The sequence below is a fragment of the Anopheles funestus genome, chromosome 2RL (assembly GCF_943734845.2).
Source record: "Anopheles funestus chromosome 2RL, idAnoFuneDA-416_04, whole genome shotgun sequence".
Taxonomy (NCBI): Eukaryota; Metazoa; Arthropoda; class Insecta; order Diptera; family Culicidae; genus Anopheles; species Anopheles funestus.
The window spans coordinates 55,042,096-55,065,614 of NC_064598.1; the positions used below are offsets into that span (position 1 = coordinate 55,042,096).

Below are 23,519 nucleotides of genomic sequence, written 5' to 3' on the forward strand. Positions count from 1 at the left end.
ATGCGAGCTGTACTAAATACAGATTATTCAGATTTTCAAGCAGTTTCATGGATTTCAAAATAAAAATAGGAATATTGATGAGTTGTGCATCACACATACTCAAACAGAAACTTTCACTTAATCGTGTTCTTGCTTTCTTAAGTGTTTTCTTGTGAAAGTGAAAACCACTTGATATGTGCGCTTCTTTCTTCCTCTCTACTCCAGAGTAGGTTTATACTTTTGCATATATTTCATAGCGTGATAGGCGACCATATGACCGATTGTTCCAATCTGATTAACGATCCGTTCATTTCCATGCGCACGAGTTCATGGATTAGATGAAGGATATTTTTAGGTCATTTTGGGGTACAACTTTTGCTGTTTTAATGGCTTGTTTCTAATCACTAGCGTTTCTAAGTCATCCCATAGGTTTTGAAGTATTTGTGTTCGATTAGCGGCGTACAAATGCACCACAGGCAAGTAAACAGTACACAACTCACGTCAGCACGAGAAGAAAGCTACGACACCGGTGCGACAAGGCAGGCGACAGTCTGCTATTGAAAAATGGGAGAGAAAGTGCTGAAGACGATACCACACTGGCCAACGGTACTTGCCAGCACTGGCGACTACTTGGACACGCGAGGACTTTTAGTTCAAGTTCAAATTCGTCGCGCAGATGGCGTTCCGTTCGGTGCTGTTCCTGATCGTGCAGTGTTTGGTGTGGGAAAGTGTATTTCCTTTCGTGATGGGCAGCGAAACCAACAGCACAGTCCAAATACCAGACTTTACCAACGAGAATCTTACCGCACCGGGGAGATTTGCTTGGAACGATAGTCTCATGATCGATCCGAACGGATTCATCGGTAAGGCACCTTTGCTGAACAGTGGTGTGTGGAGTTGGATCACGACCGTCTTCGGTATGCCGATCTTTAGTGTATTTGCGTATCGGGCAGCGCCTCGGAACTGTCCACCATGCTGTGAGTAGTACATAGGTGAGAGTACCTAGCACGAATTGTTACAGTGCTGAACGTGCTTACTAGAGTGTATATTCCGTTCGTCTTCCTTAGCTTGTGGTACGAGCACAAACAACTCAAAGATTGTCGGAGGTCATGAAGCCGAAATCGGGCGTTATCCATGGATGGCAGCACTGTATTACAGCAACCGGTTCATTTGCGGCGGATCCCTGATCAACGATCGGTACGTCCTGACGGCGGCACACTGTGTGTTTGGTAGCGATCGGTCGCTTTTCCGAGTGAAGCTGTTGATGCATGATCGCACCGTACCCAAGGAAGATTCATTCGAGCGTAAAGTGTCCTACATAATGACTAACTGGTTCTTGAACGTACTTGTGTTCATTACCAACGACGTTGCGCTGCTAAAGCTGAGTGAACCGGTTCCACTTGGCGAAACGATAGTACCAGTGTGCTTGCCACCGGAAGGCAATACGTACGCAGGACAGGAGGTCAGACCATAAAAACTTTCTCTCCCAACGGATCCGAGCTGTTGGTGCTGATGCTAGCGCTATTATCCTTTTCTTGCAGGGTATCGTGACTGGTTGGGGTAAACTAGGTGATGGGACGTTCCCGGTGCGCCTGCAGGAAGTGCACGTCCCGATCCTGGCCAATGCAGAGTGCCACAATCAAACGCAATACTTCCGGTTCCAGATCAACGATCGCATGATGTGTGCTGGGATTCCCGAGGGCGGCAAGGACTCATGCCAAGGCGATAGTGGAGGTCCGATGCATGTGTTCGATGCAGAAGCTAACCGGTTCGTGATTGCGGGTGTCGTATCATGGGGCTTCGGATGTGCCCAGCCCCGATTTCCGGGTATATATGCCCGAGTAAACCGATTCATTTCCTGGATTAATTTCAATACAAGAGATGCGTGTACGTGCAAGTGAAGTAATGGGTTGTTTTGAGGATGCCCAATAAACAACGTACCTGAGACGGAACGACAATCGCTGGAGCAATGTCCTGCGGGATGGAGCCGAGAAAGAAAGTGTTTGTGGAAGCAATTACTGCTAATTGATGTGGGACAGTTCATGCATTAGCTGTGTACACGTGACGGGCATTTGTCCCGTGTATGAACTTAATTGAATAAAGCTTTAGCTTGCACTTGATCGCGAATGCAGCAATGATTTATCCTCGCGGAAAGGTGAAAGCTCCTGATGGAGGACTATTTGTCAACTTCGTAGGACGGCTATTTGTCGCGGTACATTGCCTACAAGGGAAACATTGAGCATTGCAAAAGGTGTTAAAAATTGTCATTTCAACGAGGTTCAGCGCACCCGCATTCTACAGCGTGGTGGAATGAGTTACGATCGGATGTGTGACGTTTATTTTATCTGTAGCTTATTTTTCGGAGAAAGAAATACGCTCGCTCGTATGAGTCAGTTTGTGAAGCCAATGTCACAGCGTCATGGTTTGAGGTTTAACAATGTTTTCTTTGGATGAGGTATCGTGAGTTCAACGATCAAACGGTCTTGAACTTGTGGTACATCAACGCTGTGTCGTTTATCTTGCATCCGGTATTGTTCCAGAATCAATGACCGATATTTGGTAGAAATTGGCTTTCAAGAAATTTTTACGCGATAACAAGTGTAACGCACAATGTATTTGTGTGATGAAATAATATTTTCGCCACCTTCTTTTTGTCCTATTTGCTGTGCTTCATAGAGGTTAGATGTAATAATATTGATTTTAAACCTTACAAAATCATGCTAATTACTCGGTGAGATCATCATGCTCTACTGATCTAGTTCTATTGGCCTACTGCCCAGCAGAGAATGAGCGTGTCGCGTGAGGAACAGCAATTGGGCACGAATCTGTGGGCTGCATCATTAGCGTTCGGAAGATTCGACGCCAGAGCCCCTCCCATACCGCACTACTGCACTTTTCTACAATTTTTGTCAAGGACCATTCACCCACAGCTTCACGCTTGTGTCTTGTCGGGAGATTGACGGAAGGAATGAATCAGCTCTCACTCGTCCATTAGCATTCACGCTTAATGATGTACCGTGGTATCATCCTTGAACTTCGCGTGCGATCGCACCCACGATCACTTGTCCTCAGGCAAGCTGCTGGGGGTTTGCGGTGGAAGGCTGCGATATGAATGCGATTTCAAGGTTTGCATCCCCCCAAAACCAGCTGAATGTCAGCATCATCTGCATTTCCTAATGCGCCAATTGCGCGTATCCACCGGAAAGGTGAGTAACGTATGAGGACCGTTGTTCAAGTTCAGTTCGAAAAGATGTCACGCAGGTGTGTGGTGGGGTAGTCACGACGAACGCTGTTCCATGGGGGTTGATGGTGTTTTGTATTGATGGCATTTTTGCATTGCACAAAGGTACAGCTTTATGAAGTAATTGGTGGAAATAACTTTATTCATATAAAATAAATGGTACTCATAAATAATTTGCTTACATTTTTTTTTTAACTAAAACGAAATGTTATGGCTTGAATATAGGTAAACTTTCGAGCGGAAAGTAAAAAGAAAACAAAATGGCAATAATACAAAAGATTTTCTTTCAAGAGGCGAGAATTTCACAAGCAATTTTAATACCATATTTTGGGTTCAAGTCTACGGCTACACATTGTGACATCGAAGTGAATATTACGTAGTAATGTGTTACGTACCATAGCGCAGGTAACGTACGAGCAATTGATCTTGCTCCACACTTGTGTAAGTTTGGTTTCGGTGGGCTATGAATTTCAGGCTATTAAAGAGAGCGATTGATCGAGTTTGCTCAAAGTCAAGTTTTCGGGGAATCGATCGAGGAAAACAATTCCACCAGATGCTAGATAGGTCAGGGTTATGTGTAGACAAGGTTTCGGATCGTATCTATGCAGCTTAACATTGGATGCATTGCGCAATCAAGCAGTACCAAAGCACGATTACGAAATGCAAACTCAGGTGTATTAGATAAGCGAATGTTAGTAGGATGAGTGTTCTAGTACCTCTAACTCAACATTGAATTATTTATCCTATCTTCAAAAATTTTATCAAGCAGCGTAAAGAAATATCTTTACAAATGTTAGAGTAATTCTTATTCATTGTAGTGTGATAAAGTGAAGGTTTGTAATTGTCAAACGCCTATTAAGCACATTTCTTGAAGGTTGCTCTCAAGGATCGTAAGCGCCCTCGGTAAACAGTGATTACCAGTTATGATAAGTCGACTTATTGATCATGGCGGTAGCTTGCAAATAGTGAGAAAAAACGAGAAAAAGTAAGAGCCTTCCAAAAAAGAATAGCGATGCAACGGTGCACAAGTGCAACGTGATTTGCATGCGCGTATGGTTATTGCTTCTCTATTTTGTTTTTCTTCTCCATTTAAAAAAACATCAACAGCGATACGGCATATGATTTCGGTACACCCTTAGATAGAGGGAGAAAGAGAGCGAGAGAGAAAGAGAGAGAGAAAAGAGAGAGAGAGAGAGAGGGCGATGTTAGAGAGTACCTTCTGCGGAAGAAGATATGACGGAAAATAAACAAACAGGCGAAACAACGATCCCAATGCTGATGAACATCACGGTGACGATGGAAGTTTACAGTCAAATTGTCGAACATTGTCGAACAATTTGTTATTACTACTACCACACCAGTGAGAAAGATGGCCAATACCGCGACGGCTCTCACTGTTCTCCCTTCCCTTCTGTGCATCCCCTCCCTGAATCGATCTCTGACACTGGCCTTCTCCCTCGCACGTGGGTTTGAACGCGCGCATGATGCGTTGCGCTTATCGACGATGTAAGCGATGCAAGCACGACCACCACAAGAGTAAGGAAGCCATCGGCACAATGTGTGTTAGTAGAACCAAGGGCACGCACTCTCACTTTCCGTGCGCACTATGAGGTAATTGTCCACCGTAATCATCCCGGGGGACAGTCTCGGTGAGATGTGGTGGTTAGGTTGCGAGCGCCACGACACGCTGACACAGAGACAGGTGCACCGACGAAAATGGTGGCTGTGGATGTGTTCGTAAGCATGCGGCCCAATGCGCGCCGACAAAGCATAGTTCAGGTACCCGCAGCCGCAACACGGGCGCATCCGCACCCTTATCGCATACGACCTCTACTACTCTCGTTACAGAAGAAGACGACGACGACGACGACCACGACGGGTCGAGATCAGACCCACCGTACGGAAGGGAACAACAACTGCAGGAACGCACTGCATTGCAAAACAAAGAGGGCCCACACTACATTGACACGAGTTCGATCACTCGAGTCGGAGCGCGCCAAGGTAGTCGACGACGTCCCGCGCGCGTTGTCATTGTCTCTTGAACCTTCTGAATCCGATTCGAAAAGTTGTGCATATAAAAGCCACGCCGATTACTGCTGTCAGTCACAGAACATTGCGTAAAGAGCCACAAGAAGCTTCATCCCAAGAAGCCTCTATCAACACCAGAACAGATCGTGAATTCCTGTGTGGATTCACAGCTTCATTCAGCATCGCGATCCTTTCGTCGTCTGTTCGGTCGTACAAGTCTTTTCGTTCCAACTCGGGTGTCCTGTTTGGTACAGAGTGTAGTGTATGTGTGTTTGGTGGTTTTTTAAGCTTATCATGATAATGAATCGATCCTCGTCCGTTCACTTAATGGCAATTTGGGTGCTGATGCTGACAATGCTGGCTGCACCATTATTGGCCGCTCCTGTCAACAACTCCAGCGATTCCTGTGATTGTGGTGAGTTGAAAGAGCTACGAAAGAGTGCAAGGGAGTGGCAATCTACTCAAAAAGTGCATAGCCCAACCGTACACTGTCTCTGGATAAAAGTGAAAGGTTAACTCGATAATTGTAAACAACAACAAGCTGGGCGGTGTGCATCTGCCCCGGGTGGCAAAGTGTATCGTAACATATTTCGCAGGACGCCGTGCAAAAGTGCATCATTTTTCGGTGGCGACCGATGCGCCACAGACATGTTGCGTAACAAATCATTACAATCGGTGTGGAGTGCGCTTTTGGAATGGAAAATGCTGATTGTGATTGTGCGAATGGTTGACCCGGAATAAAAACGGTAATAACGTGACAATCCGCAAAGAAAGCTGGTCACAGGTTTCACTTTCGTTTTGATGAAATGAACAGGAAGATGTTCCCTTTTACATACCGACCATTGCTGGTATTTATATCGTTTGCAATCGGCACATTAGGTGGTGTTGTGTTAAAAATGTTGTCTATGTTTTGGTGGCATTTTTTTCCGGTCCCGGCGACGCGTGTTTTGAACGGTGTAGCTGTGAAAGACGGAGAGACGAATAAGGCTAGCGAATTTAGGTTAAGCGCACACATATGCGACCTGTCGATCACGCATAACGAATGCAATGATATCTGATTGGATGCATGTGTGTATGTACAGAGGTTCGAGTGGATTTGTGAGCATCTCAGTTTCACTATGCGTAACTGTAATAGCAATGCGATTCCTGAGCGGATGTGAGCAGAACCGAAAAAGTAATATTTATGAGTTGTAGTACGCTGTACTCTTAGCATCAGTTTGGTTGACAGCATTGTAGTTCATAGTAAAATTTGCGTACAAACGAGTTTACAGCCACCAAACTTAACGTTTCTTTTATATTTTTCTTCCAGTTTGTGGTGTTGGTGGACGCACTAATCGCATCGTTGGAGGCACTGAAACCTTCGCACATCAGTTCCCATGGTTGGCCGGCCTCTTCCGGCAAGGCAAGCTGTACTGCGGAGCGTCTGTTGTTTCCCGCAATTTTCTAGTCACGGCCGCACACTGTGTGAATTCGTTCGAACCAAGCGAGATTAGGGTTAGTGTTTTGGTTCACGGAACATAGGAAGGATTTTTCACTCGTTTGGTTCATTTGGTTCAATTTCTTGACACAGGTTTATCTGGGTGGCCACAACATCGCTAAGGATTATACCGAGCTACGTCGGGTGAAGCGGATCATCGACCACGAGGGCTTTGATATCTTCACGTTCAACAACGACATTGCGCTGCTGGAACTCGATAAACCACTACGCTATGGGCCCACTATTCAGCCAGCTTGTCTGCCGGACGGAAGTAATTGTGCAGCTAAAGCTGTTAGTGAGGGCAAATTGATCAATAACGATTGTCATTTGGTTTGTTGCTTTTCCGCAGGTATAATGGATTTCACCGGATCGATCGGGGTGGTCGCCGGATGGGGAAGAATCGAAGAGAAGCGCGCTCCCTCCAAGACGTTACGAGCGGTTGAGGTTCCAATCTGGTCGCATGAGCAGTGTCTGGACGCCGGTTACGGAAGCAAGAAGATCTCTGCCAACATGATGTGTGCTGGGTACCACGATGGCCAGAAGGATGCCTGCCAGGGTGATAGCGGTGGTCCGATGCATAAGATGGGTCTGTTTGGCAGCATGGAAGTGATTGGTGTGGTTTCGTGGGGACGAGGATGCGCTCGTCCGAATTTGCCCGGTATCTATACGCGCATCGTCAACTACTTGCCGTGGATTCACGAAAAGCTTGCCAATGAATGTATCTGCCCGCCAAAGGATATTGCCCGAAGAATTTAAGAGGACTGTCACGAAACGCCACCTCGCGGAACAGATGTTTACTGTTGATAATTTATTCGTTTTCTAGTCACAAGAAACTATAGTATGTAAGAGCTGTAACAACGGCTGTCACTATTAGTATGTAAGTTATAAAAAAAAAACATTGGGTTGTTGTAATGAAAGTTGATCAAGTTGTAAAAAATAAACAATTATAAAGAAGCAAAGCTGGCAGCAATTACTTGTTGATTTCTAGTGACGGGTAAAGAAAATCAATTTGCCATTTTGACCCCAGTTGTAGGATGACAAGAAAATTGACTGCTTCCTGATGTGAGACAGACAGCAGTCATCGATCATTTGCCATATACGATCGACGGTGGTCAAATAATGTACGCGCACTGAAGTAGAAAGCGACTATGTGATGGAACATCCACTAGCAACGCATCGAAATGCTATTGATTAGGAGAGAAAATGAAAGTGAATCTACACCAGAGCCCTCAGCCGGACCAGTTCTCTTCGACTGGCATGATTCAACACTCTCTCTCTTTCTCTATCTTACCCTATCACGTGTTGACCATCGCACACATGCTGTTCCGTCTCTTGTTGAGTTGCTTCTCCACTTTTTTAAATTTTACAGGGTTCCTCATGTGAAGCGAAATAATTCGTTGCATGTCATGTTGGACCTAATTTATATACATTCCAGCTTCTGAACTGTTACGAAGGTAGTATCTTGTATAGCTTTGATTTACAATTGTTTTAAATTACATTTTATACACCAATCACCATTATAAAGTATTAATAATTACAGTATTGTTTTATGAGGTTCAATTTTAATGCTATTTACTTCTTGTTAGTTTATTGTTCTAATAAAAGTGATAGCTTTAGAAAAATAAGTTGCCAGTTGTTTAGGATCTAACCTGGTATACAAATCCCATAAGTGTACATTTCGTTGTTTTGATTATTATCAATTTTTTAGGGTAGAATAGAGGAGCGAGATAACAAAGATTTTTTTGAAATAAATAAATTGGCCTGTTGTAGTAGTTGTTGCAGCCGTTAATATATTAGGCCCGCTATCTGGTTATTTTTTGTAGTGCTTGGTTTGCTTACATAGAATGGTTTGGTTTGCATTACATAGTACATTGCGTTAAGATAAACACCAAACAAGTATAATTTTCTCGTAACAGCATATCGTAAAATGTCGATGTTTTATTAAATACTCCAGCTAAAAAAATAGTGCTGCATCTTGTTTCCGTGTTTTAAAGAGCAAATAGAGCCAAGAAGCCCTGTACGATGCTTTGCTACTCTCACGAAACGTCTTCTAGCTGGGTGCCCTCTCGCGTTGTCCGGTTGATGATGGTGAAAAATGAAAGTAGTTTCTTCGGTCTTCGATCCTTTGCCATTGTAGCGAAGGAAGTCTTACAGTCAAGGCCATTCATGGTGCAGTGGGCAGCACATATCGCACTAGCTCTAAAGTACGTTAAAGGAGCTTGCACTAGGCCTAAAACGATAAGTAACTTACACAAGTGCATTTCGTACAGTGGGAATCGTTGGCTGTGAAGTGGGTGAGAAAAGCATTTAATCACAAATGATCACACTAGTTGAATAACGATAGAAAATCGATCACTCGGCATGGTATCCGATCGATCGATCAGACCGTGAGTCAGTTGCAGCAGCTGCGTTGCATTGCTATAGTGAACCCGTTACCGAACTCAGCCTTCAGTATGGACTGCGTGCAGCTAAAGCTTAACATTCGTCACGTTCCGTGAAACCTCGATGCGGTGAGTGTGGTGAATTGTGTACAATAGTATCAGGGTGGCCAATCAGCTTGCAGTGCGGAAACATTTACATAACCATTTCGAGTGACCAGTATGAACGGTTGGTGACGAATTTCGCAGCTCAGTCGGTAGCGTTTTATGTTCCGCAATGGCTATTCGTACCTCCACAACCATTTGCGAAATTTTTTATTTCATCGATCACTAACTCGGGCCATTCGTTGCGGGCGTCCAGGCACTTAAGAGGAAATGTAACGAAAAAAAAAAACAAATCTTTTACCAGTTCTTGGTGGTGCAACCAATCCGACAGGCGCCCACGGTGTTAGTGGAAGGTTGGCCACAGTTTGTAACATTTTTTCCGAGTTGTGCGTGTCCGGGTTTGAGTCATTTTACTTTCAACCATCCAAGTGATAGTGCGCATTTCCCACAGAAGTTGTGGTAGCGTAGTTTAAAATCGTAGTGTTTGAAGGACTTCACTGCAGAAGGTAACGCGTGATCATATTGATAACCCTGACAATCTTTTATCCTGTGCAGTCTTAAAAGATACACGAAATGTTTGGATGAACTGGTGAATTCAATCCTATTGCAGTGATATAGATTTCGTTTGAACACCCGTGCCCAAGGTTTCGGCATGGTTTGGACAGGTTTTTGATCGCATCCGAAAGGTGTTCCGATCCGAAAGCGGTCGCATAAACTTTCTTTATAATTTTCATAAACATTGGCCGATAATGTGGGTGAGGTGAGATTTGAGGCCACAGAAAGAAGGTGTTGTGAATGTAGGTTTTCTTTCTGTTCGAATACAAAACATATGTCAGCGCAAAAGTGTGTCACGATTGAAAATTATCTTAATTGGCAAATGGTGCGTATGCGTCCATGGTTGTTTGTTTTTTTTTTTGCTATGGAAGATTTGTTGACTGTGATGATTGCTTTTGGACTTTTATGTTGTTTGTTTGTTATTGGACCTTCGATAGAAACATTTACAACGTTGGACATATACGTGTTTACGCTGTACGAGAATTATGCGTAAGACTTATTAATATAAATCCTTCGTTGCATATTAGTGCATAGTTAAGTCATGTGGTAAAAATATTCTCCAACATTTTTTAAATTATAAAATAATTAGTTACTCGCTATAGTGAAGTTAGTAAAAACTTAAAATTGAAGTAAAGTTAGTATCACCAAGAAAGTTTTCACATGACAGCGCAAGGGTACATTAGGCTTTTCATTCAGCTTATAATGTTTGTGGACTGAGAAATAGTAGCTTTGGAATTTATTTTATAGTTTTTGTTACGATAATATTAGCTTTTTTGTAATATTAGTTTTTCTCTGTAGCACATGAGCTGGGATAAATTTTTGTTTTAAAGCTATACAAGCTAATTTAACATATTTAAATAAGCTGTAACGCTCACCTCCTTAATGAGAGCGATGAACTTTCCTACACATTTACACATGCCCACAATCACGGCTGACACCAGATAAGCTTGAAAGCCTTTCACTGCAGTGCAGTTTTCAAGCGGATATGACCATTTACCACGAGAGAAGACTCTCATTAATACACTCGGGTTACCTAGGGCAACGCATGTCGTACCGTCTAGGTTTTACGAAGGTTCAAAGCAGCGTGGTGTTTTTTCGTTTTTCCGTATAATCACGAAGACTGAAGCGTCTTGCATATCCTGCAGTGGTCACCTTTACTCCGCACACGCTAAGATTGAATGGAGCAGCTGCATCGACACTACGTATCTAATGAAGTTGATCAAAACGAGAGTCACGAAATGCAAGAAATCGTGTCTTTTAATTTGTGCTGGCTAGTGTAGTTCCGGTGCGAGCTGTTGAGCTTTCTTGGGACCCGCGTTGTTCGATGCTAAGGCATGCTTTTTGGGGATGGCACCGACTACGACATTCCTTTCATTATATCACACACGAGAGATTAATTTCCCTTTGAGGTCCCTTTGCTACCAGGTTTTCTGGTGTTTTTCCATGCTCTTTTTTCGAGAGATAGTGCTGAACTGCTACTGTAGATATCTTCATACGGCTTGGGGTGAAAACATTAAAACAAGCGATAGTGCGTGAGAAGTGCGAATGTGAAGATAGCGAAGACGACCAGGCAAAACAGTGATTGGTCGAATGAAAGTGAAAAAGAAGAAAACGAAGCCATTATCCGTCCATCCTCTGTAGTCTGAGGCTAGGAGCTTACATGCTGGCTGGTGTCGCTGACTGGTCCGGTCTGTGTGTCGTACCCAAGTTCATCTGACTTGGTGCAGTGAGGGGTGAAGGCGGATGCGGGCTAAACTGATGTTAAATAATGTTCACCATGCCGACGTCGCCGTGCCTTGCCGAGAGCAGAAGAAAGTGAAATGAGATTATGAATCGTGTAAACACGGACCAGAGCAACAACGTGTAAGTGAAACGTTGAGTGAAAGATAAAATAGTAAAGCATAGTGAATAAAACAGTTTGCAAAGACGCAGCTAACGGCTAGTGAACTGACCGCAGATGTTGTGGGCACATGAACGAAAATACCAAACAAACAAACAAACACACACACACACACAATCGCGCATGTACATGAGGATAAAAGTTTAAGGAGGCAAACAGGGTGAGGGAAGAAAGCTATACGAGGATTCAAGTGGAACGCAGAATTAATCAGATAATCTTATGCGCAGAAGAATGCATCCGGAAATGAATATTCCTTTGGTCAGCAGATTGATCATTGGCACGATATTAGCAACGCTAGTGTTTGCTGGAAATGTGGGCAAAGTAGAAGGAGGCACGCTTTGGAATGATACGGAACTGATCAGTCGAAATGGACGGTTTCTGTTCGATACCTTGTTTGGACTGAACACGGCAGCCTTTTCGCTCGATGATGATGACGACCTGACCAACAATCAGGTGAAAAGCTGTGACTGTGGTAAGTACTGGAAAAAGGTAAAGATCGTTGAATATTGGCTGGTTTGTTCTCTCTTTACTTTGATCTTTCCGATCGTATCACTTTGCTTTAAAAAGTAATATCTAAAAGTTGATACTATTGTGAACGATTACTGTTGACATTCATTACTCATTACTATTATTTAATTATGTTATTCCTCTACTAATGGCCATATTGATTCAGAACAGAACACTAAATAATTCATTCTTTCTCAAAAACAAATCAATGAGAAAAATAATTTTGAAATAATCAATGATAAAGAAAAGTGCATTGCATCGATGGACTGCCAAATTGAAGCACCTTTTTGTTCTAAAATTGCGTAAATAATTATTAATCTTATGATTGATACTCTAAAACAAGCTGCAAGTTCTTCTTGATGACATGCTCAAAACATTCAATCGTTTATTGCATACTGATTTAAATAGAAACTTTTTTCATACAAGGGACATTCAAAATATACAAAAAAATGTTGTAGAATAAATATTTGTTTTTATGAAAATTACATTTTAAGATAAACTTATAGAACCTATTACAATTAGTTCTAAACATTTTATTATAAATAAAACAATTGATATAACAAAAGAATATTTATATTTTCTATGAAGTATTTGTTGTATGCTTATGTGGAAAAAGATTTACTTTCTAAATCTATTTATTTAACTTTTTTTTAATCGCACTCTGATAGATTTGATTTGTTTGTAAACTTTCTTTGTGAATCTTTGGAACTCCAATATAAATCTTGCAATTCTTTCCTTGGTTTGTTTTTACATAAATTTTTAAATGATAATTCTAACCTAGAGATAGATTACAACCATTAATTTACGTGAATAATGCATGTTGAAACTTAAATGCACGAATTAGCTTACCTTACAAAACATTCGCTTCACGCGTGCAATGCGGATTGCATATCTATCGGGCTGAAACGAATATACTGAAACACGTGCTAAATTTTCCGCCATTACGGCCGTTGGATGTGTTACGCCTGCTAAGCAGATATTGTTTCTTTTTTCAGAATGTGGAGCAGCAAACCAGGAAATACGAATAGTTGGAGGGCGTCCGACCGGAGTAAACCAATATCCTTGGCTGGCACGCCTAGTTTACGATGGTCAGTTCCATTGCGGTGCATCACTTCTCACGAAGGATTACGTGTTGACTGCGGCGCATTGTGTTCGAAGGTAGATAGGCATTTGTTGCTTAATTGTTTATTTGTAGATTGAGACACTAACTGTTTCGTATTTTTTACAGACTAAAACGCAACAAGATTCGTGTAATTCTGGGGGATTATGACCAGTTTGTAGCATCAGAAACACCGGCAATAATGCGTGCGGTTACTGCCATCATACGTCATCGTAGTTTCGATCAAAACTCGTACAACCACGATATAGCTTTGCTGAAGTTGCGTAAACCAGTCGAGTTCACCAAAACTATACGGCCAGTGTGTTTGCCCAAGGAACGCAGTGAACCGGCCGGCCAGCTGGGAACGGTTGTCGGATGGGGAAGGACCTCGGAAGGCGGTACACTTCCAGCGTTAGTGCAGCACGTGGATGTACCTATTTTGACGCTCGATCAGTGTCGCAGTATGAAGTATCGTGCGTCTCGTATAACTTCAAACATGGTAAGTTGGATGAAAGGGCTGCCACGTCGCAATGCATCTTAACTGAAACTAAGCGAACATCCTTTTGGACGGGTCTATTTACAGTTGTGCGCTGGTAAAGGAAAACAGGACTCTTGTCAGGGTGACTCCGGTGGACCACTGCTGGTTCGAAACGGTGACAAACACGAAATTGTAGGGATCGTATCGTGGGGCGTCGGATGTGGCCGGGCGGGCTATCCTGGTGTGTATACGCGGGTGGCGCGATATCTTCCCTGGCTGCGCGCTAACCTGGACGACAGCTGCCTCTGCTCGAAGTGATATTAGAAGAGAAAGGAAAACGACTGTAAATAAAGTGCGAATACTACTAGCCGACTGACAATACCACCGGATAACTGAACATTGTATTCAAGTGTGTGGAATGGGGTCGTCTCTTCTCAGCTGAGGGATGCGATCCGGAGGTTTGGGGCTGTTCCCATTTTTCTCTCACCATATTGCATACAGAGGGTGATAATTTGATCGATTTACCAAGCGACACAGAATGTTTGCACTAATTGGGGCAAATGTACGGTGCCATTGCTTTTGCTGCGTGTTGTGTTTCAGTGTTTTTGTGAGGAACGAAGCAAAGCAAACAACAGAAGAAAAGGCACATGACACTGATGTCGGCATATCGGATGACGGAAGAACAAAAGCAACGATTAAAAGAAATGAGAGCATAAATAGTGTGGGCCGACTGGGAACCAACCATGGTCGATGTGGAATGAAAGAAATTTTCTCACGTACCGCACGCAGAAACATGTAAGGAATGTTTGGTTAACACACGACCGAAGGAAGAGTCTGAAACGTTAGCAAAAAGCTCATTATCGCACATAAACTATCATAATTGAATCATCATCGCGTAGGGTGGATGAGCGACAGTTACTATTTATTAGTGCGAATTTTTTTTAAGAACAAAAAGACAAATAACTTTCATCAAAGGTAAGTTTAGAAATCATTGTAGCAGTTTATGGAGCATTTTTTTTAGTAAATGTTCACCGAAATGTGGATCGCAAGTAAATAAAGCTTTCGTGCCTTTTTTCGATCATCATGCAACAGAATTATAACACGTTAACATCTTTTCAGTCATCAACAGTCTTAACACCAGCAGCTTTCAATCTATGTAAATAGTAATTTAAAAACTTTTGATTGGGTAGATACGATGGAAATTATACATTTGTATTTGTAAATGATTTGCTTTTATCATCTGATCTTTTCAAATAGCTCATAGTGAACAATTTCCATATAATTCCACCAACTGGTACTTTGATGACGGTGATACCGGACTTAGAAGTTTCTTAATAATTGTTAATTTTTATTAATATACATTTAATTTATTTAGTTTAATTTGTATGAGAATAACGTTTTAATGTTTTTCGGGACAGCTGTTTTACAATATATTTTAATTATTTATTAATAATGTTACTAATATTTTAATTAATAAAGCCTTTACAAATTAAAATATTAACAACAACACTGATTAATTAAAAAAATAGTGTTATCCTGTATTGGATTTCTTTAGTACAACCAACTTTAGTACAACATGGCCACTGAGCTCAAGAAACTGGAAAACAACTGACAACTGCAGAAAAAGTTTGAATATATATTGTAACATCATTGTTAATATTTGCTTAATTAATTTAATTTTCATTAATTTCAAGCTCCTTGAGTTCAGGACAAAAAACAGACTTTTTTGTTCAAATTATGCATTTAAAAAATTATATTGTTTCTTACACTGACAAATACATTTTGTCAATTTTTTCAAGATCAAACAGAATCTCCAATAGCAAGGGTTAAGAACCAATGTGGCAATAAAAAAGCGATGAGCTTTCACTCGGTATATGGACGAAGTTTGTCACGAAAATGGATAATTATCTCAACAACCCGTTGACGCCCGGTTAAAGATCGAATCGTCTTTGCGAGATCTTTAGGTATCGTTCTCAAGCAGAACGAAAATCCGTCTGGAGTGAAGAAAAGTGTTTCGCATTTGTTTACCTTTTACAGGGACGGTGTGTAGGAAGTACGGCAAGATCAGGTTGCTCGTGTCTTTCCACGCTTCGTAAGGTGTTCTTCTCCACGCTTCTTGCATCGTTCATCCACCGACAGCAAAGACGAATGGGACGATGAATGTTGGGGGATCATCCCGAACCACCGCTATTACCGCACCTTTCGCGATTTCCGCCCGCTTTTGCTGAGGGCTGAGAAAGACGGGAGGTAAAAAGAAGCGAGCAAGTGCCAGAGAAAGCCGAATGCCCAATGCGTGGTGGAAGCATATCCCGAAAGCACAACCCGACCGCTGATCATTTCAGTCAGTGACCGTGAGCGAAGCAGACGTTTGTTGCGAGTAGATCGCAACCATTAACAGTCGTACGTCCGTTCTTGTGGCGCTCTAGGAGTGAGTCGTACCCGTACAGCCACTTACCGCAACTGTTTCCATAAGTGATCGTCACACGTCAGTGAATGCTCCAGAGAAATGGCCGAAACGAAGTTGGTGCTTGAATAATTGCAACCAGAGCCATACATTTGGGTCGAAATAGAGGCGATTTTTTGGAACAAAAGATTCAACGTTGTGCGAACGTCCAATTATAAAAATACTCACCGAAAACAATTAACGGACCAGTGAGGGGAATGCATTAGTGTGGGCGAAAATGTGCAACTTTAGCGTTTCGGTGGTAAATTCGTTTCGTTTGCAGATCTAATCTGCTTGCGGTGTGCTATGCGTGTTGGGCGAAGCATATGTAGATCCAAAACACAAAAGAAAAGAAGCCCCAAAACTTAAGTGAATCTCTGACGGGAGTGTAAAGAATTGACGTGAGAACAAAGGTGTAAAGGAATTTGCCTAAAATTAGAACGAATTGCGAACTGTGTGTTGCAGACAGAGCTAACTACCTTTACACATTATGGAAGTAAGCAATTTAGCGCGGAACATAATCAATTTGCGCTTCAACATGATGCTGAGCACGGTGCTGTTCATGTTGGTGGTGGTACTGAGCCTGATGGCCGGTGAAGCTTCGGGAAAGCTACAGGCTCAAGGAAAATACGAAATGCTAGCGACACCCAACAAGAACACCGACGAACGCAGCATAGTCGATAACATGAAGATGTTGTTCGGAGGAGGCAGTAATCGGGCCCCTGCTCATGACACGCCTGCCAGTGCTTGTAGCTGCCGTAAGTAGCTTGCTTTCTTTAACAAAACACAGTACATTAAATAATATAAATAGCGAGGAAAAAATCGAGTTGGTTAAAGTAATATTCCTATTTTATAGAAACAGAAAATCGGCTTACAGGGTTTATCAGGTCAATATGGCATCTGAAAGGCATAGTTCGCCGGCCAGAACATGTATTTCGTTTCCTGGCAAGTATTTCATTTGCCTCAACATGAAAATCCTGTTGCCCAATATGATTTTAGAGATTATTGCTTTAGCTTTTTCACCGGGATTGTTGCCTGCTCCTGCTCGTTATTTGTACCATATTTTATAATTTATTTTTTATGCTTTTTTATAGTTTTTTTAAAATAAAATCATATCATTTAATAAAGGGGGAGGGCACAGCTTTACGCTGTTGTGCCATTTGAAGCAGAATTTGTTAGATTCATTAAATTATGAGAAGTTTTATCACGAACATTTCGAAAACATGCATGTGTATGTGTAGCATCTGTCAAACCGAATCCGAGCAAAAAGTAAACAAAAAAAATTTAGCATGGTACTTTTTATTCCAGAAATTATATATTTCGAATAGATGAACGGAGGAAATATAATTGCATTGCAAAAAATAGTTTATTAGTTCTTTTACACTCCGTACACAATATCAAACCGTTTTATTGCATTCTACGCTATTACGGGATTTTTAAACCTGGCACTCATATGCTTTCGACATGTTCGTGATAAACCTCCTCATAATTTAATGAATCTAACAAAATTTGCTCCAAATGGCACAACAGCGTAACGCTGTGCCCTCACCCTTTATTAAATGATATGATTTTATTAAAAAAAAACTATAAAAAAGCATGAAAAATAAATTATAAAATATGGTACAAATAACGAGCAGGAGCAGGCAACAATCCCGGTGAAAAAGCTAAAGCAATAATCTCTAAAATCATATTGGGCAACAGGATTTTCATGTTGAGGCAAATGAAATACTTGTCAGGAAACGAAATACATGTTCTGGCCGGCGAACTATGCCTTTCAGATGCCACATTGACCTGATAAACCCTGTATTATAAACGAAATGGTAACTAAGGAACTATTCAAAAGTTTAAGAGCTAATTATACCAAGCTTGGGTCGAATTACATATATATTTGAACTTTTGGTGCGATCATCGTCCAGCGTTTTCAAATACCAATTTGTCTTATCCCAAAAGGGCACACGATTGTTCCTTTGACATTCTCTCAAAAGTTTTACAATTCGCGCTCGCTAACGAAATGTGCATACAATGTCTGGACCTTACCCGGCGGCTGCATAAATTTATTCGCTGATGAAGTTTCCCCTTCGTTCCGATGATCTCAATATTTCGATTCCGCCGAACAGGACCTACAGGAAGAACCGGGGTTGGATAAGAAACGAATCCACTCACTCACACCTGTACACTGTATACATTAACAAATGAAAACAAAAACATTGCAAAAATACAAGTGTGACCAGTGGTATTTGCATTTCTTATTTTTTGTGGCGTATTTTCGGGGCTGCTCGATGAAAGGCAAACAAAGCTTTTAACCGTACCCAAAAAGCAAAAAAAAAGAAACATTATTCCTACGCAAAAGATTCAAATTTCCGGTGTTGGTTAAAGGAAGTAGAAGGTGTGAGGGTGAAAGTGTTTCCCCAGAAACCACCTTCTCTCTGTTACGGAGTACCGTCATTTGTTTAATATGAAACATCCTGATGCTATATGGCGATCCAAAGTAGATTAGCTTTACGACCGGATTGGTCTGAAAGTGGCGTTACCTTGAGTTCGATGAACGTTAGCAATTCATTTACGATCCGGTATCGCCACCCAAAACGAAGCTTTTTTCTGTTTGCTGTGCTTGACCAGTTCTATCCGGAAACTGTCTCCAACAGTTCGTTGGGTCTCTCGATTGATATTGATGAACGCGCAATAGTTTTTTTTATTGAAATTTTAACGCTAAACAATGCAATAAAGGAGTACTTTTAGAAATAAATGTACGAAAAGTTTGTTAAGATTTTAATTTTTGTGTTAGTTACAATTAGAAAAAAAAACTCCATCAGGAGCACTTTGATCGGCCAGCATCTTGCCTCCGGACTCGAAGGTTAATTCGTACCCATCGAATTTATGAACCATCGATGGTAAGTGGTTACTGGAAGGAAAATAAAAACCACCCATCATCGTAGCTTTGGCTGGGCGCGTGTGCCCAATTCGGGCTTTTCTTAGGCCACCCATGATACGACAACTCAGCGCTGCACTTACTATTACGTTCCGAAATTTCGATAGAAAGCTGTTTGATGATCAATCGTTTGATTGCAGAGCATCGTGCAGCATCCTCCGGGCTTTGTAAGTGTAACGGATAGAAAACGATTTGAAGAATAAAAAAAAGGAAGTATATCCAACACATGACCTAGCAACACACCCTCCGGATAGGGTGTTTCTGGTGGTGGTGATGATGGTATTCGCCCATCATGGGGATGGATGATGGGTTTGAAGGTTGAGGTTTTTTGTTTTGCTGCAGAGATTTTACTCTCAAACAGGGCCGATGCGGCGATGGGTCGAAACGTGTTGATACGATCTGCAGGAAAATTGTAACAAGCAGACGAACGACGGGTGTACGAATGATCAAGTGAGCCATCCTCTGTCAGGCATCAAACCGGCTTTGCCGCCGCCTATCGCGGCCTCGATCGACAAGTGTTGTGAAGGTTGGTCGATAAAATCGTGTTTCTCCACATTTACGGTAACGGTTACGGTAATTCTTCATCCAACGGTTCAAAGCGCGAGCAAGCAGAGCGTTCTTGAGCAGAAACATATTGCTAGTGGCGTGCCAATAGCCGAATGGTCGTGTGACACGCACGCCCACTAGTGACTGCAATTACCGCGGCAAGCATTTTGCGTGCGTTGTGGCCGATGCACTCTACGCTGTATCATTCTTCTTCCACAGGATGTGGCGAGCGGAACGACGCTTCGAGGATCGTTGGCGGCCAGGCGACGGGCGTGAACGAGTTTCCCTGGATGGCGCGATTAAGTTACTTCAATCGGTTCTACTGCGGTGGCATGCTCATCAACGACCGATACGTTCTAACGGCTGCTCACTGCGTTAAAGGGTAAGCGAGAAGTTGTCCCCATGGTAGCTGGTGGCCGTGTCCACCACGCCAACACCGTTCGATGAGGTAAGGAAAAACGACTAAACGTGACTGTGTTGCTTTCATCGTTGCAGCTTCATGTGGTTCATGATCAAGGTGACGTTCGGTGAGCATAACCGGTGCGACGACTCCGTTCGACCGGAAACACGCTTCGTGTTGCGAGCGATCGCACAGAAGTTTAGCTTCTTAAACTTCGACAACGACATCGCATTGCTGCGGCTGAACGATCGTGTACCCATAACGGATTTCATTCGCCCGATCTGCCTGCCATCCGATCCAAGTAAGTGCGAACCAAGCCGGTAAATGTGGCACAACGCCATCGTGCTGCTACGAAGATACGCGCATTATACGCGCTGATCTTGAAACATTGGCCAAGCAAACTGGCTAATGGGAAGCGCAAATACGCTGCTGCCCCAAATGTGACCTCCTTATGGGCCTTCCTGTTCTTTCTTTTTTTTTGCTTTTGCACAGCTGTGAGTGTCGTAGTCTTCCTCATGTGTCTGTTTGTGTGTTTTTTTTCTTCTTCTTCCCCTTTCTTCTCCCGCTATTTGCTATCTCACCGACAGGTAATGCGTATGTCGGCACCAACGGAACGGCCACGGGTTGGGGCACACTGAAGGAGGACGGTAAACCGTCTTGCATCCTGCAGGAGGTAGAGGTACCGGTCCTATCGAACGAGGTCTGCAGTACGCAAACGAACTACACGGCATCCATGATCACGGACAATATGATGTGCGCCGGTTATCTAGGTGTAGGCGAGAAAGACTCTTGTCAGGGTGATTCCGGCGGTCCGCTGATCGCCGAACGGGAAGACAAACGTTACGAGCTGATCGGAGTCGTATCGTGGGGTAACGGTTGCGCCCGCCCCTACTATCCCGGCGTTTACACACGGGTAACACGCTACCTCGATTGGATCCGCGAAAACTCCAAGGACGGTTGTTTCTGCAGTGAGTAAGCATGGCATCGCCCCGGCTTGAAAGGATGCAGCAGTGACTAGCGTTCGTAATGCTCATTCGTACTTATGTGATGATGGAATCGAGTTGGTGTGCAAAACAGTAGCAAATAAGAGCAACAATCCCTAAGGAATTATAACGCGATAATTAACCGTGTCTATAGCATGTAGGACAAACCGAACCACAACCTGGAACGCTGGACAATGCACTCTGCAATCGACCATTCAAATAGTCGGCCATTCCGACGGTTCTCTCTTTCTCGCTTCTGCACTACAAAAAAAACAAACGTCACCTACACGCTTGGCAGTAGAACGTTCAGTACGTTAGAGAAACCGTAACGTAACTCGCACCGCCATGGCTTCCGCGATGGCCGATTTAGTTTCTCCGTCACTGCGTCACCGCCGATACCGTTAAACTGACCGTGGCCGGAATTTTAAAACGGTAGACATTAATAAACAAAAGGGAAGATAAGCGGCGAAAAAAGATGACTTGAAAACGTTACAAAAAGGCCCGATCGACGGCCTCCGCACAACGCAAAATCGTTTGTTCTCCTTTCCCTTTGCGTGAGTGTCGGTGCTTTCGCACGTGGAAGATGCCAGTGTGAAACGTTTTTTTCTGCATTCTTGTAAAAAAGTTCGTGCAGATATACCTTTTTTTCTCATGATGGATCATTTGAAACTGGGTGACAAATTTATTTTATCAATGGGCTAGTGGAGGCACCGCACTTAATGCGCCTTGATGCAGTCTCTAATGTGTGACAAATTAAGCTCAAAATGAGGTTCCGTTCGTGAGTACCTAATCAGTAACAGTTTGTGTTGGGTGAATACGCTTGGTTGAATGATGTTGGTGGAGATTCTATAGTTTCGGTGACTTTTTATTTTTTTTCTTCTTATAACCAGTCTTAACCGCTTTACCATCAGTTTCACCGATCGATGTTTTGCTTCTAAGGAACGAAGTACATCAGTAAAAGCTGTTTTTAATTACATTGTGGCGCTACGTTTTCGGTGGCACAGCATATCGCATTAACTTTACACGTATAAGATAATTATAGTAGAACATTATGTTAGGTAGCAGGATGCCAACCATAGAGACATATGTAAAGTAATAAAACGATCAACCAGGTTTAACCAAGGTGCAACTATCCGTAAAGGTGTGTCACTCGGAAAACCAAAATAATTAAAGAAAATAAAACATTTTAACTTTATCAAACAAATCGAAAATGTGTATATGGTGAATGATTGGTGAATTTTTTATTTGTATATTTTTTCAGCAATAAATTACAAACGCCACTTGTGCTATATAATGCTAAACAATTATGGTTAACTCGATGCAGTACAATCGGAGATAAAATCTTAATGTTTATACTTCTTTCACAAACTTTCACAACCATTTACACATCCATCTCAAGGCTAGCATTATGAAACCATAGGAGAATAGTCCGTAAAGCTCCATGCAATTTGTTTCGGTGGTGAGCTACATAAACAGTTCATAATAAAATGGTGCGAGTCTTCTCACTCCCCGGGCACGATGTTGAATGCTTTGCCCTGCCGGTATCGATGGGAAGTAGAAAAAATAATTTTCTCAAAACAAGCTTCAACTGGAGAGACCGGCTTTAACTAGAGCAGAGCAGTTTTTGCATCCTAGTGCTGTAAAGACCCCTTGGGTGCATTAATTTAGTGTGCTAGAAGATGAAACTTATAGCAGTCGGAATAGAGCTTGGCGAATTGCAGCTTGAACTTTAAACCGACGATAGTTTGGAAATCTTCTTCATCTCGGTCAGTAGATGTATTGTTCGGGAAGAGGGCCAGAAAAAAGAAAGTCCGAAGACCAGATGTACAAAATGAATTTTTAGACACATGTATTAGGTGCTATCATAAACCGTAAGAGTTCTTGGTAACTGTACTAATGTGTCTTTCCATAATTGCGACTGCCAACTTCTTCGACAGTGCTTTTTCAAACTTTTTCCAGACATATAAGGTATCTGTCCTCCAACACTTCCTGTTTACTAGCTTCTCGTTACGACAATCTTCTTCTTTTCTGGATGTACAACCTCAAGGGAGGTTTTAGTTTGCCGTAGCAGGATAGTCAGTTCTCTGTATGGGGGTTGTAGAGACTGGTTTCGCTAGTATTTGCACCACCGGGTCGTCAATACAATATCTCGTCTAAAACCGTTAGATAACCTGAGGGATGCAGGGAAAATGTTAGTCAAGATTCTATAATCTTTTTTGTCAAATTCTGTCATACTCGATCACTACTCGATCAGGTATCCTTATCGGGTATCATACTAAGCTTTCAGACCGATCGATTTTTTATCGAAGTTGATCCAGAAGAAGAGCATTTCTATTGCTACACACTATATCTTGTATCATTAGTAAAGCATTCTAAAAATTTTCTTGGGCTTGATGGGCTCTCAATCGTTAGCCAGGCTTTGTCAACCCCTGATCTGTAGAGTTTTCCAGTATGCCTTATTTTTTGTAGCA

At 42.4% G+C, this 23,519-nt stretch overlaps 2 protein-coding genes across 2 annotated transcripts; both read left to right on the plus strand.

The window, feature by feature from the left end:
• The first annotated feature begins 140 nt into the window (after nucleotides 1-140).
• Nucleotides 141-15,368, plus strand: LOC125774903 (transmembrane protease serine 9-like). The gene is made up of 12 exons (XM_049445271.1): nucleotides 141-956; nucleotides 1,047-1,441; nucleotides 1,521-1,866; nucleotides 3,127-3,185; nucleotides 5,510-5,663; nucleotides 6,558-6,742; nucleotides 6,819-6,996; nucleotides 7,075-7,479; nucleotides 11,872-12,135; nucleotides 13,166-13,328; nucleotides 13,399-13,768; nucleotides 13,853-15,368. Exons 1-12 carry the CDS (start codon nucleotides 656-658, stop codon nucleotides 14,063-14,065), a joined length of 3,033 nt encoding a protein of 1,010 aa, XP_049301228.1. The 5' UTR covers nucleotides 141-655; the 3' UTR covers nucleotides 14,066-15,368.
• A 537-nt stretch (nucleotides 15,369-15,905) lies between these two features.
• LOC125765372 (venom protease-like) lies at nucleotides 15,906-23,051 on the plus strand. The gene is made up of 4 exons (XM_049430404.1): nucleotides 15,906-16,948; nucleotides 19,885-20,047; nucleotides 20,161-20,366; nucleotides 20,653-23,051. Exons 1-4 carry the CDS (start codon nucleotides 16,681-16,683, stop codon nucleotides 21,039-21,041), a joined length of 1,026 nt encoding a protein of 341 aa, XP_049286361.1. The 5' UTR covers nucleotides 15,906-16,680; the 3' UTR covers nucleotides 21,042-23,051.
• The last annotated feature ends 468 nt before the right edge of the window (nucleotides 23,052-23,519 follow it).

Coding starts and splice junctions, on each gene's coding strand:
- LOC125774903 (XM_049445271.1), top strand. CDS start 656: ATGGCGTTCCGTTCGGTGCTGTTCCTGATCGTGCAGTGTTTGGTGTGG. Junction 1,867..3,126: donor TTTCAATACAAGAGATGCGT/GTACGTGCAAGT, acceptor CCCCAAAACCAG/CTGAATGTCAGCATCATCTG. Junction 3,186..5,509: donor TGCGCGTATCCACCGGAAAG/GTGAGTAACGTA, acceptor TACAGAGTGTAG/TGTATGTGTGTTTGGTGGTT.
- LOC125765372 (XM_049430404.1), top strand. CDS start 16,681: ATGGAAGTAAGCAATTTAGCGCGGAACATAATCAATTTGCGCTTCAAC. Junction 20,048..20,160: donor GCTGCTCACTGCGTTAAAGG/GTAAGCGAGAAG, acceptor TCATCGTTGCAG/CTTCATGTGGTTCATGATCA. Junction 20,367..20,652: donor CTGCCTGCCATCCGATCCAA/GTAAGTGCGAAC, acceptor TCTCACCGACAG/GTAATGCGTATGTCGGCACC.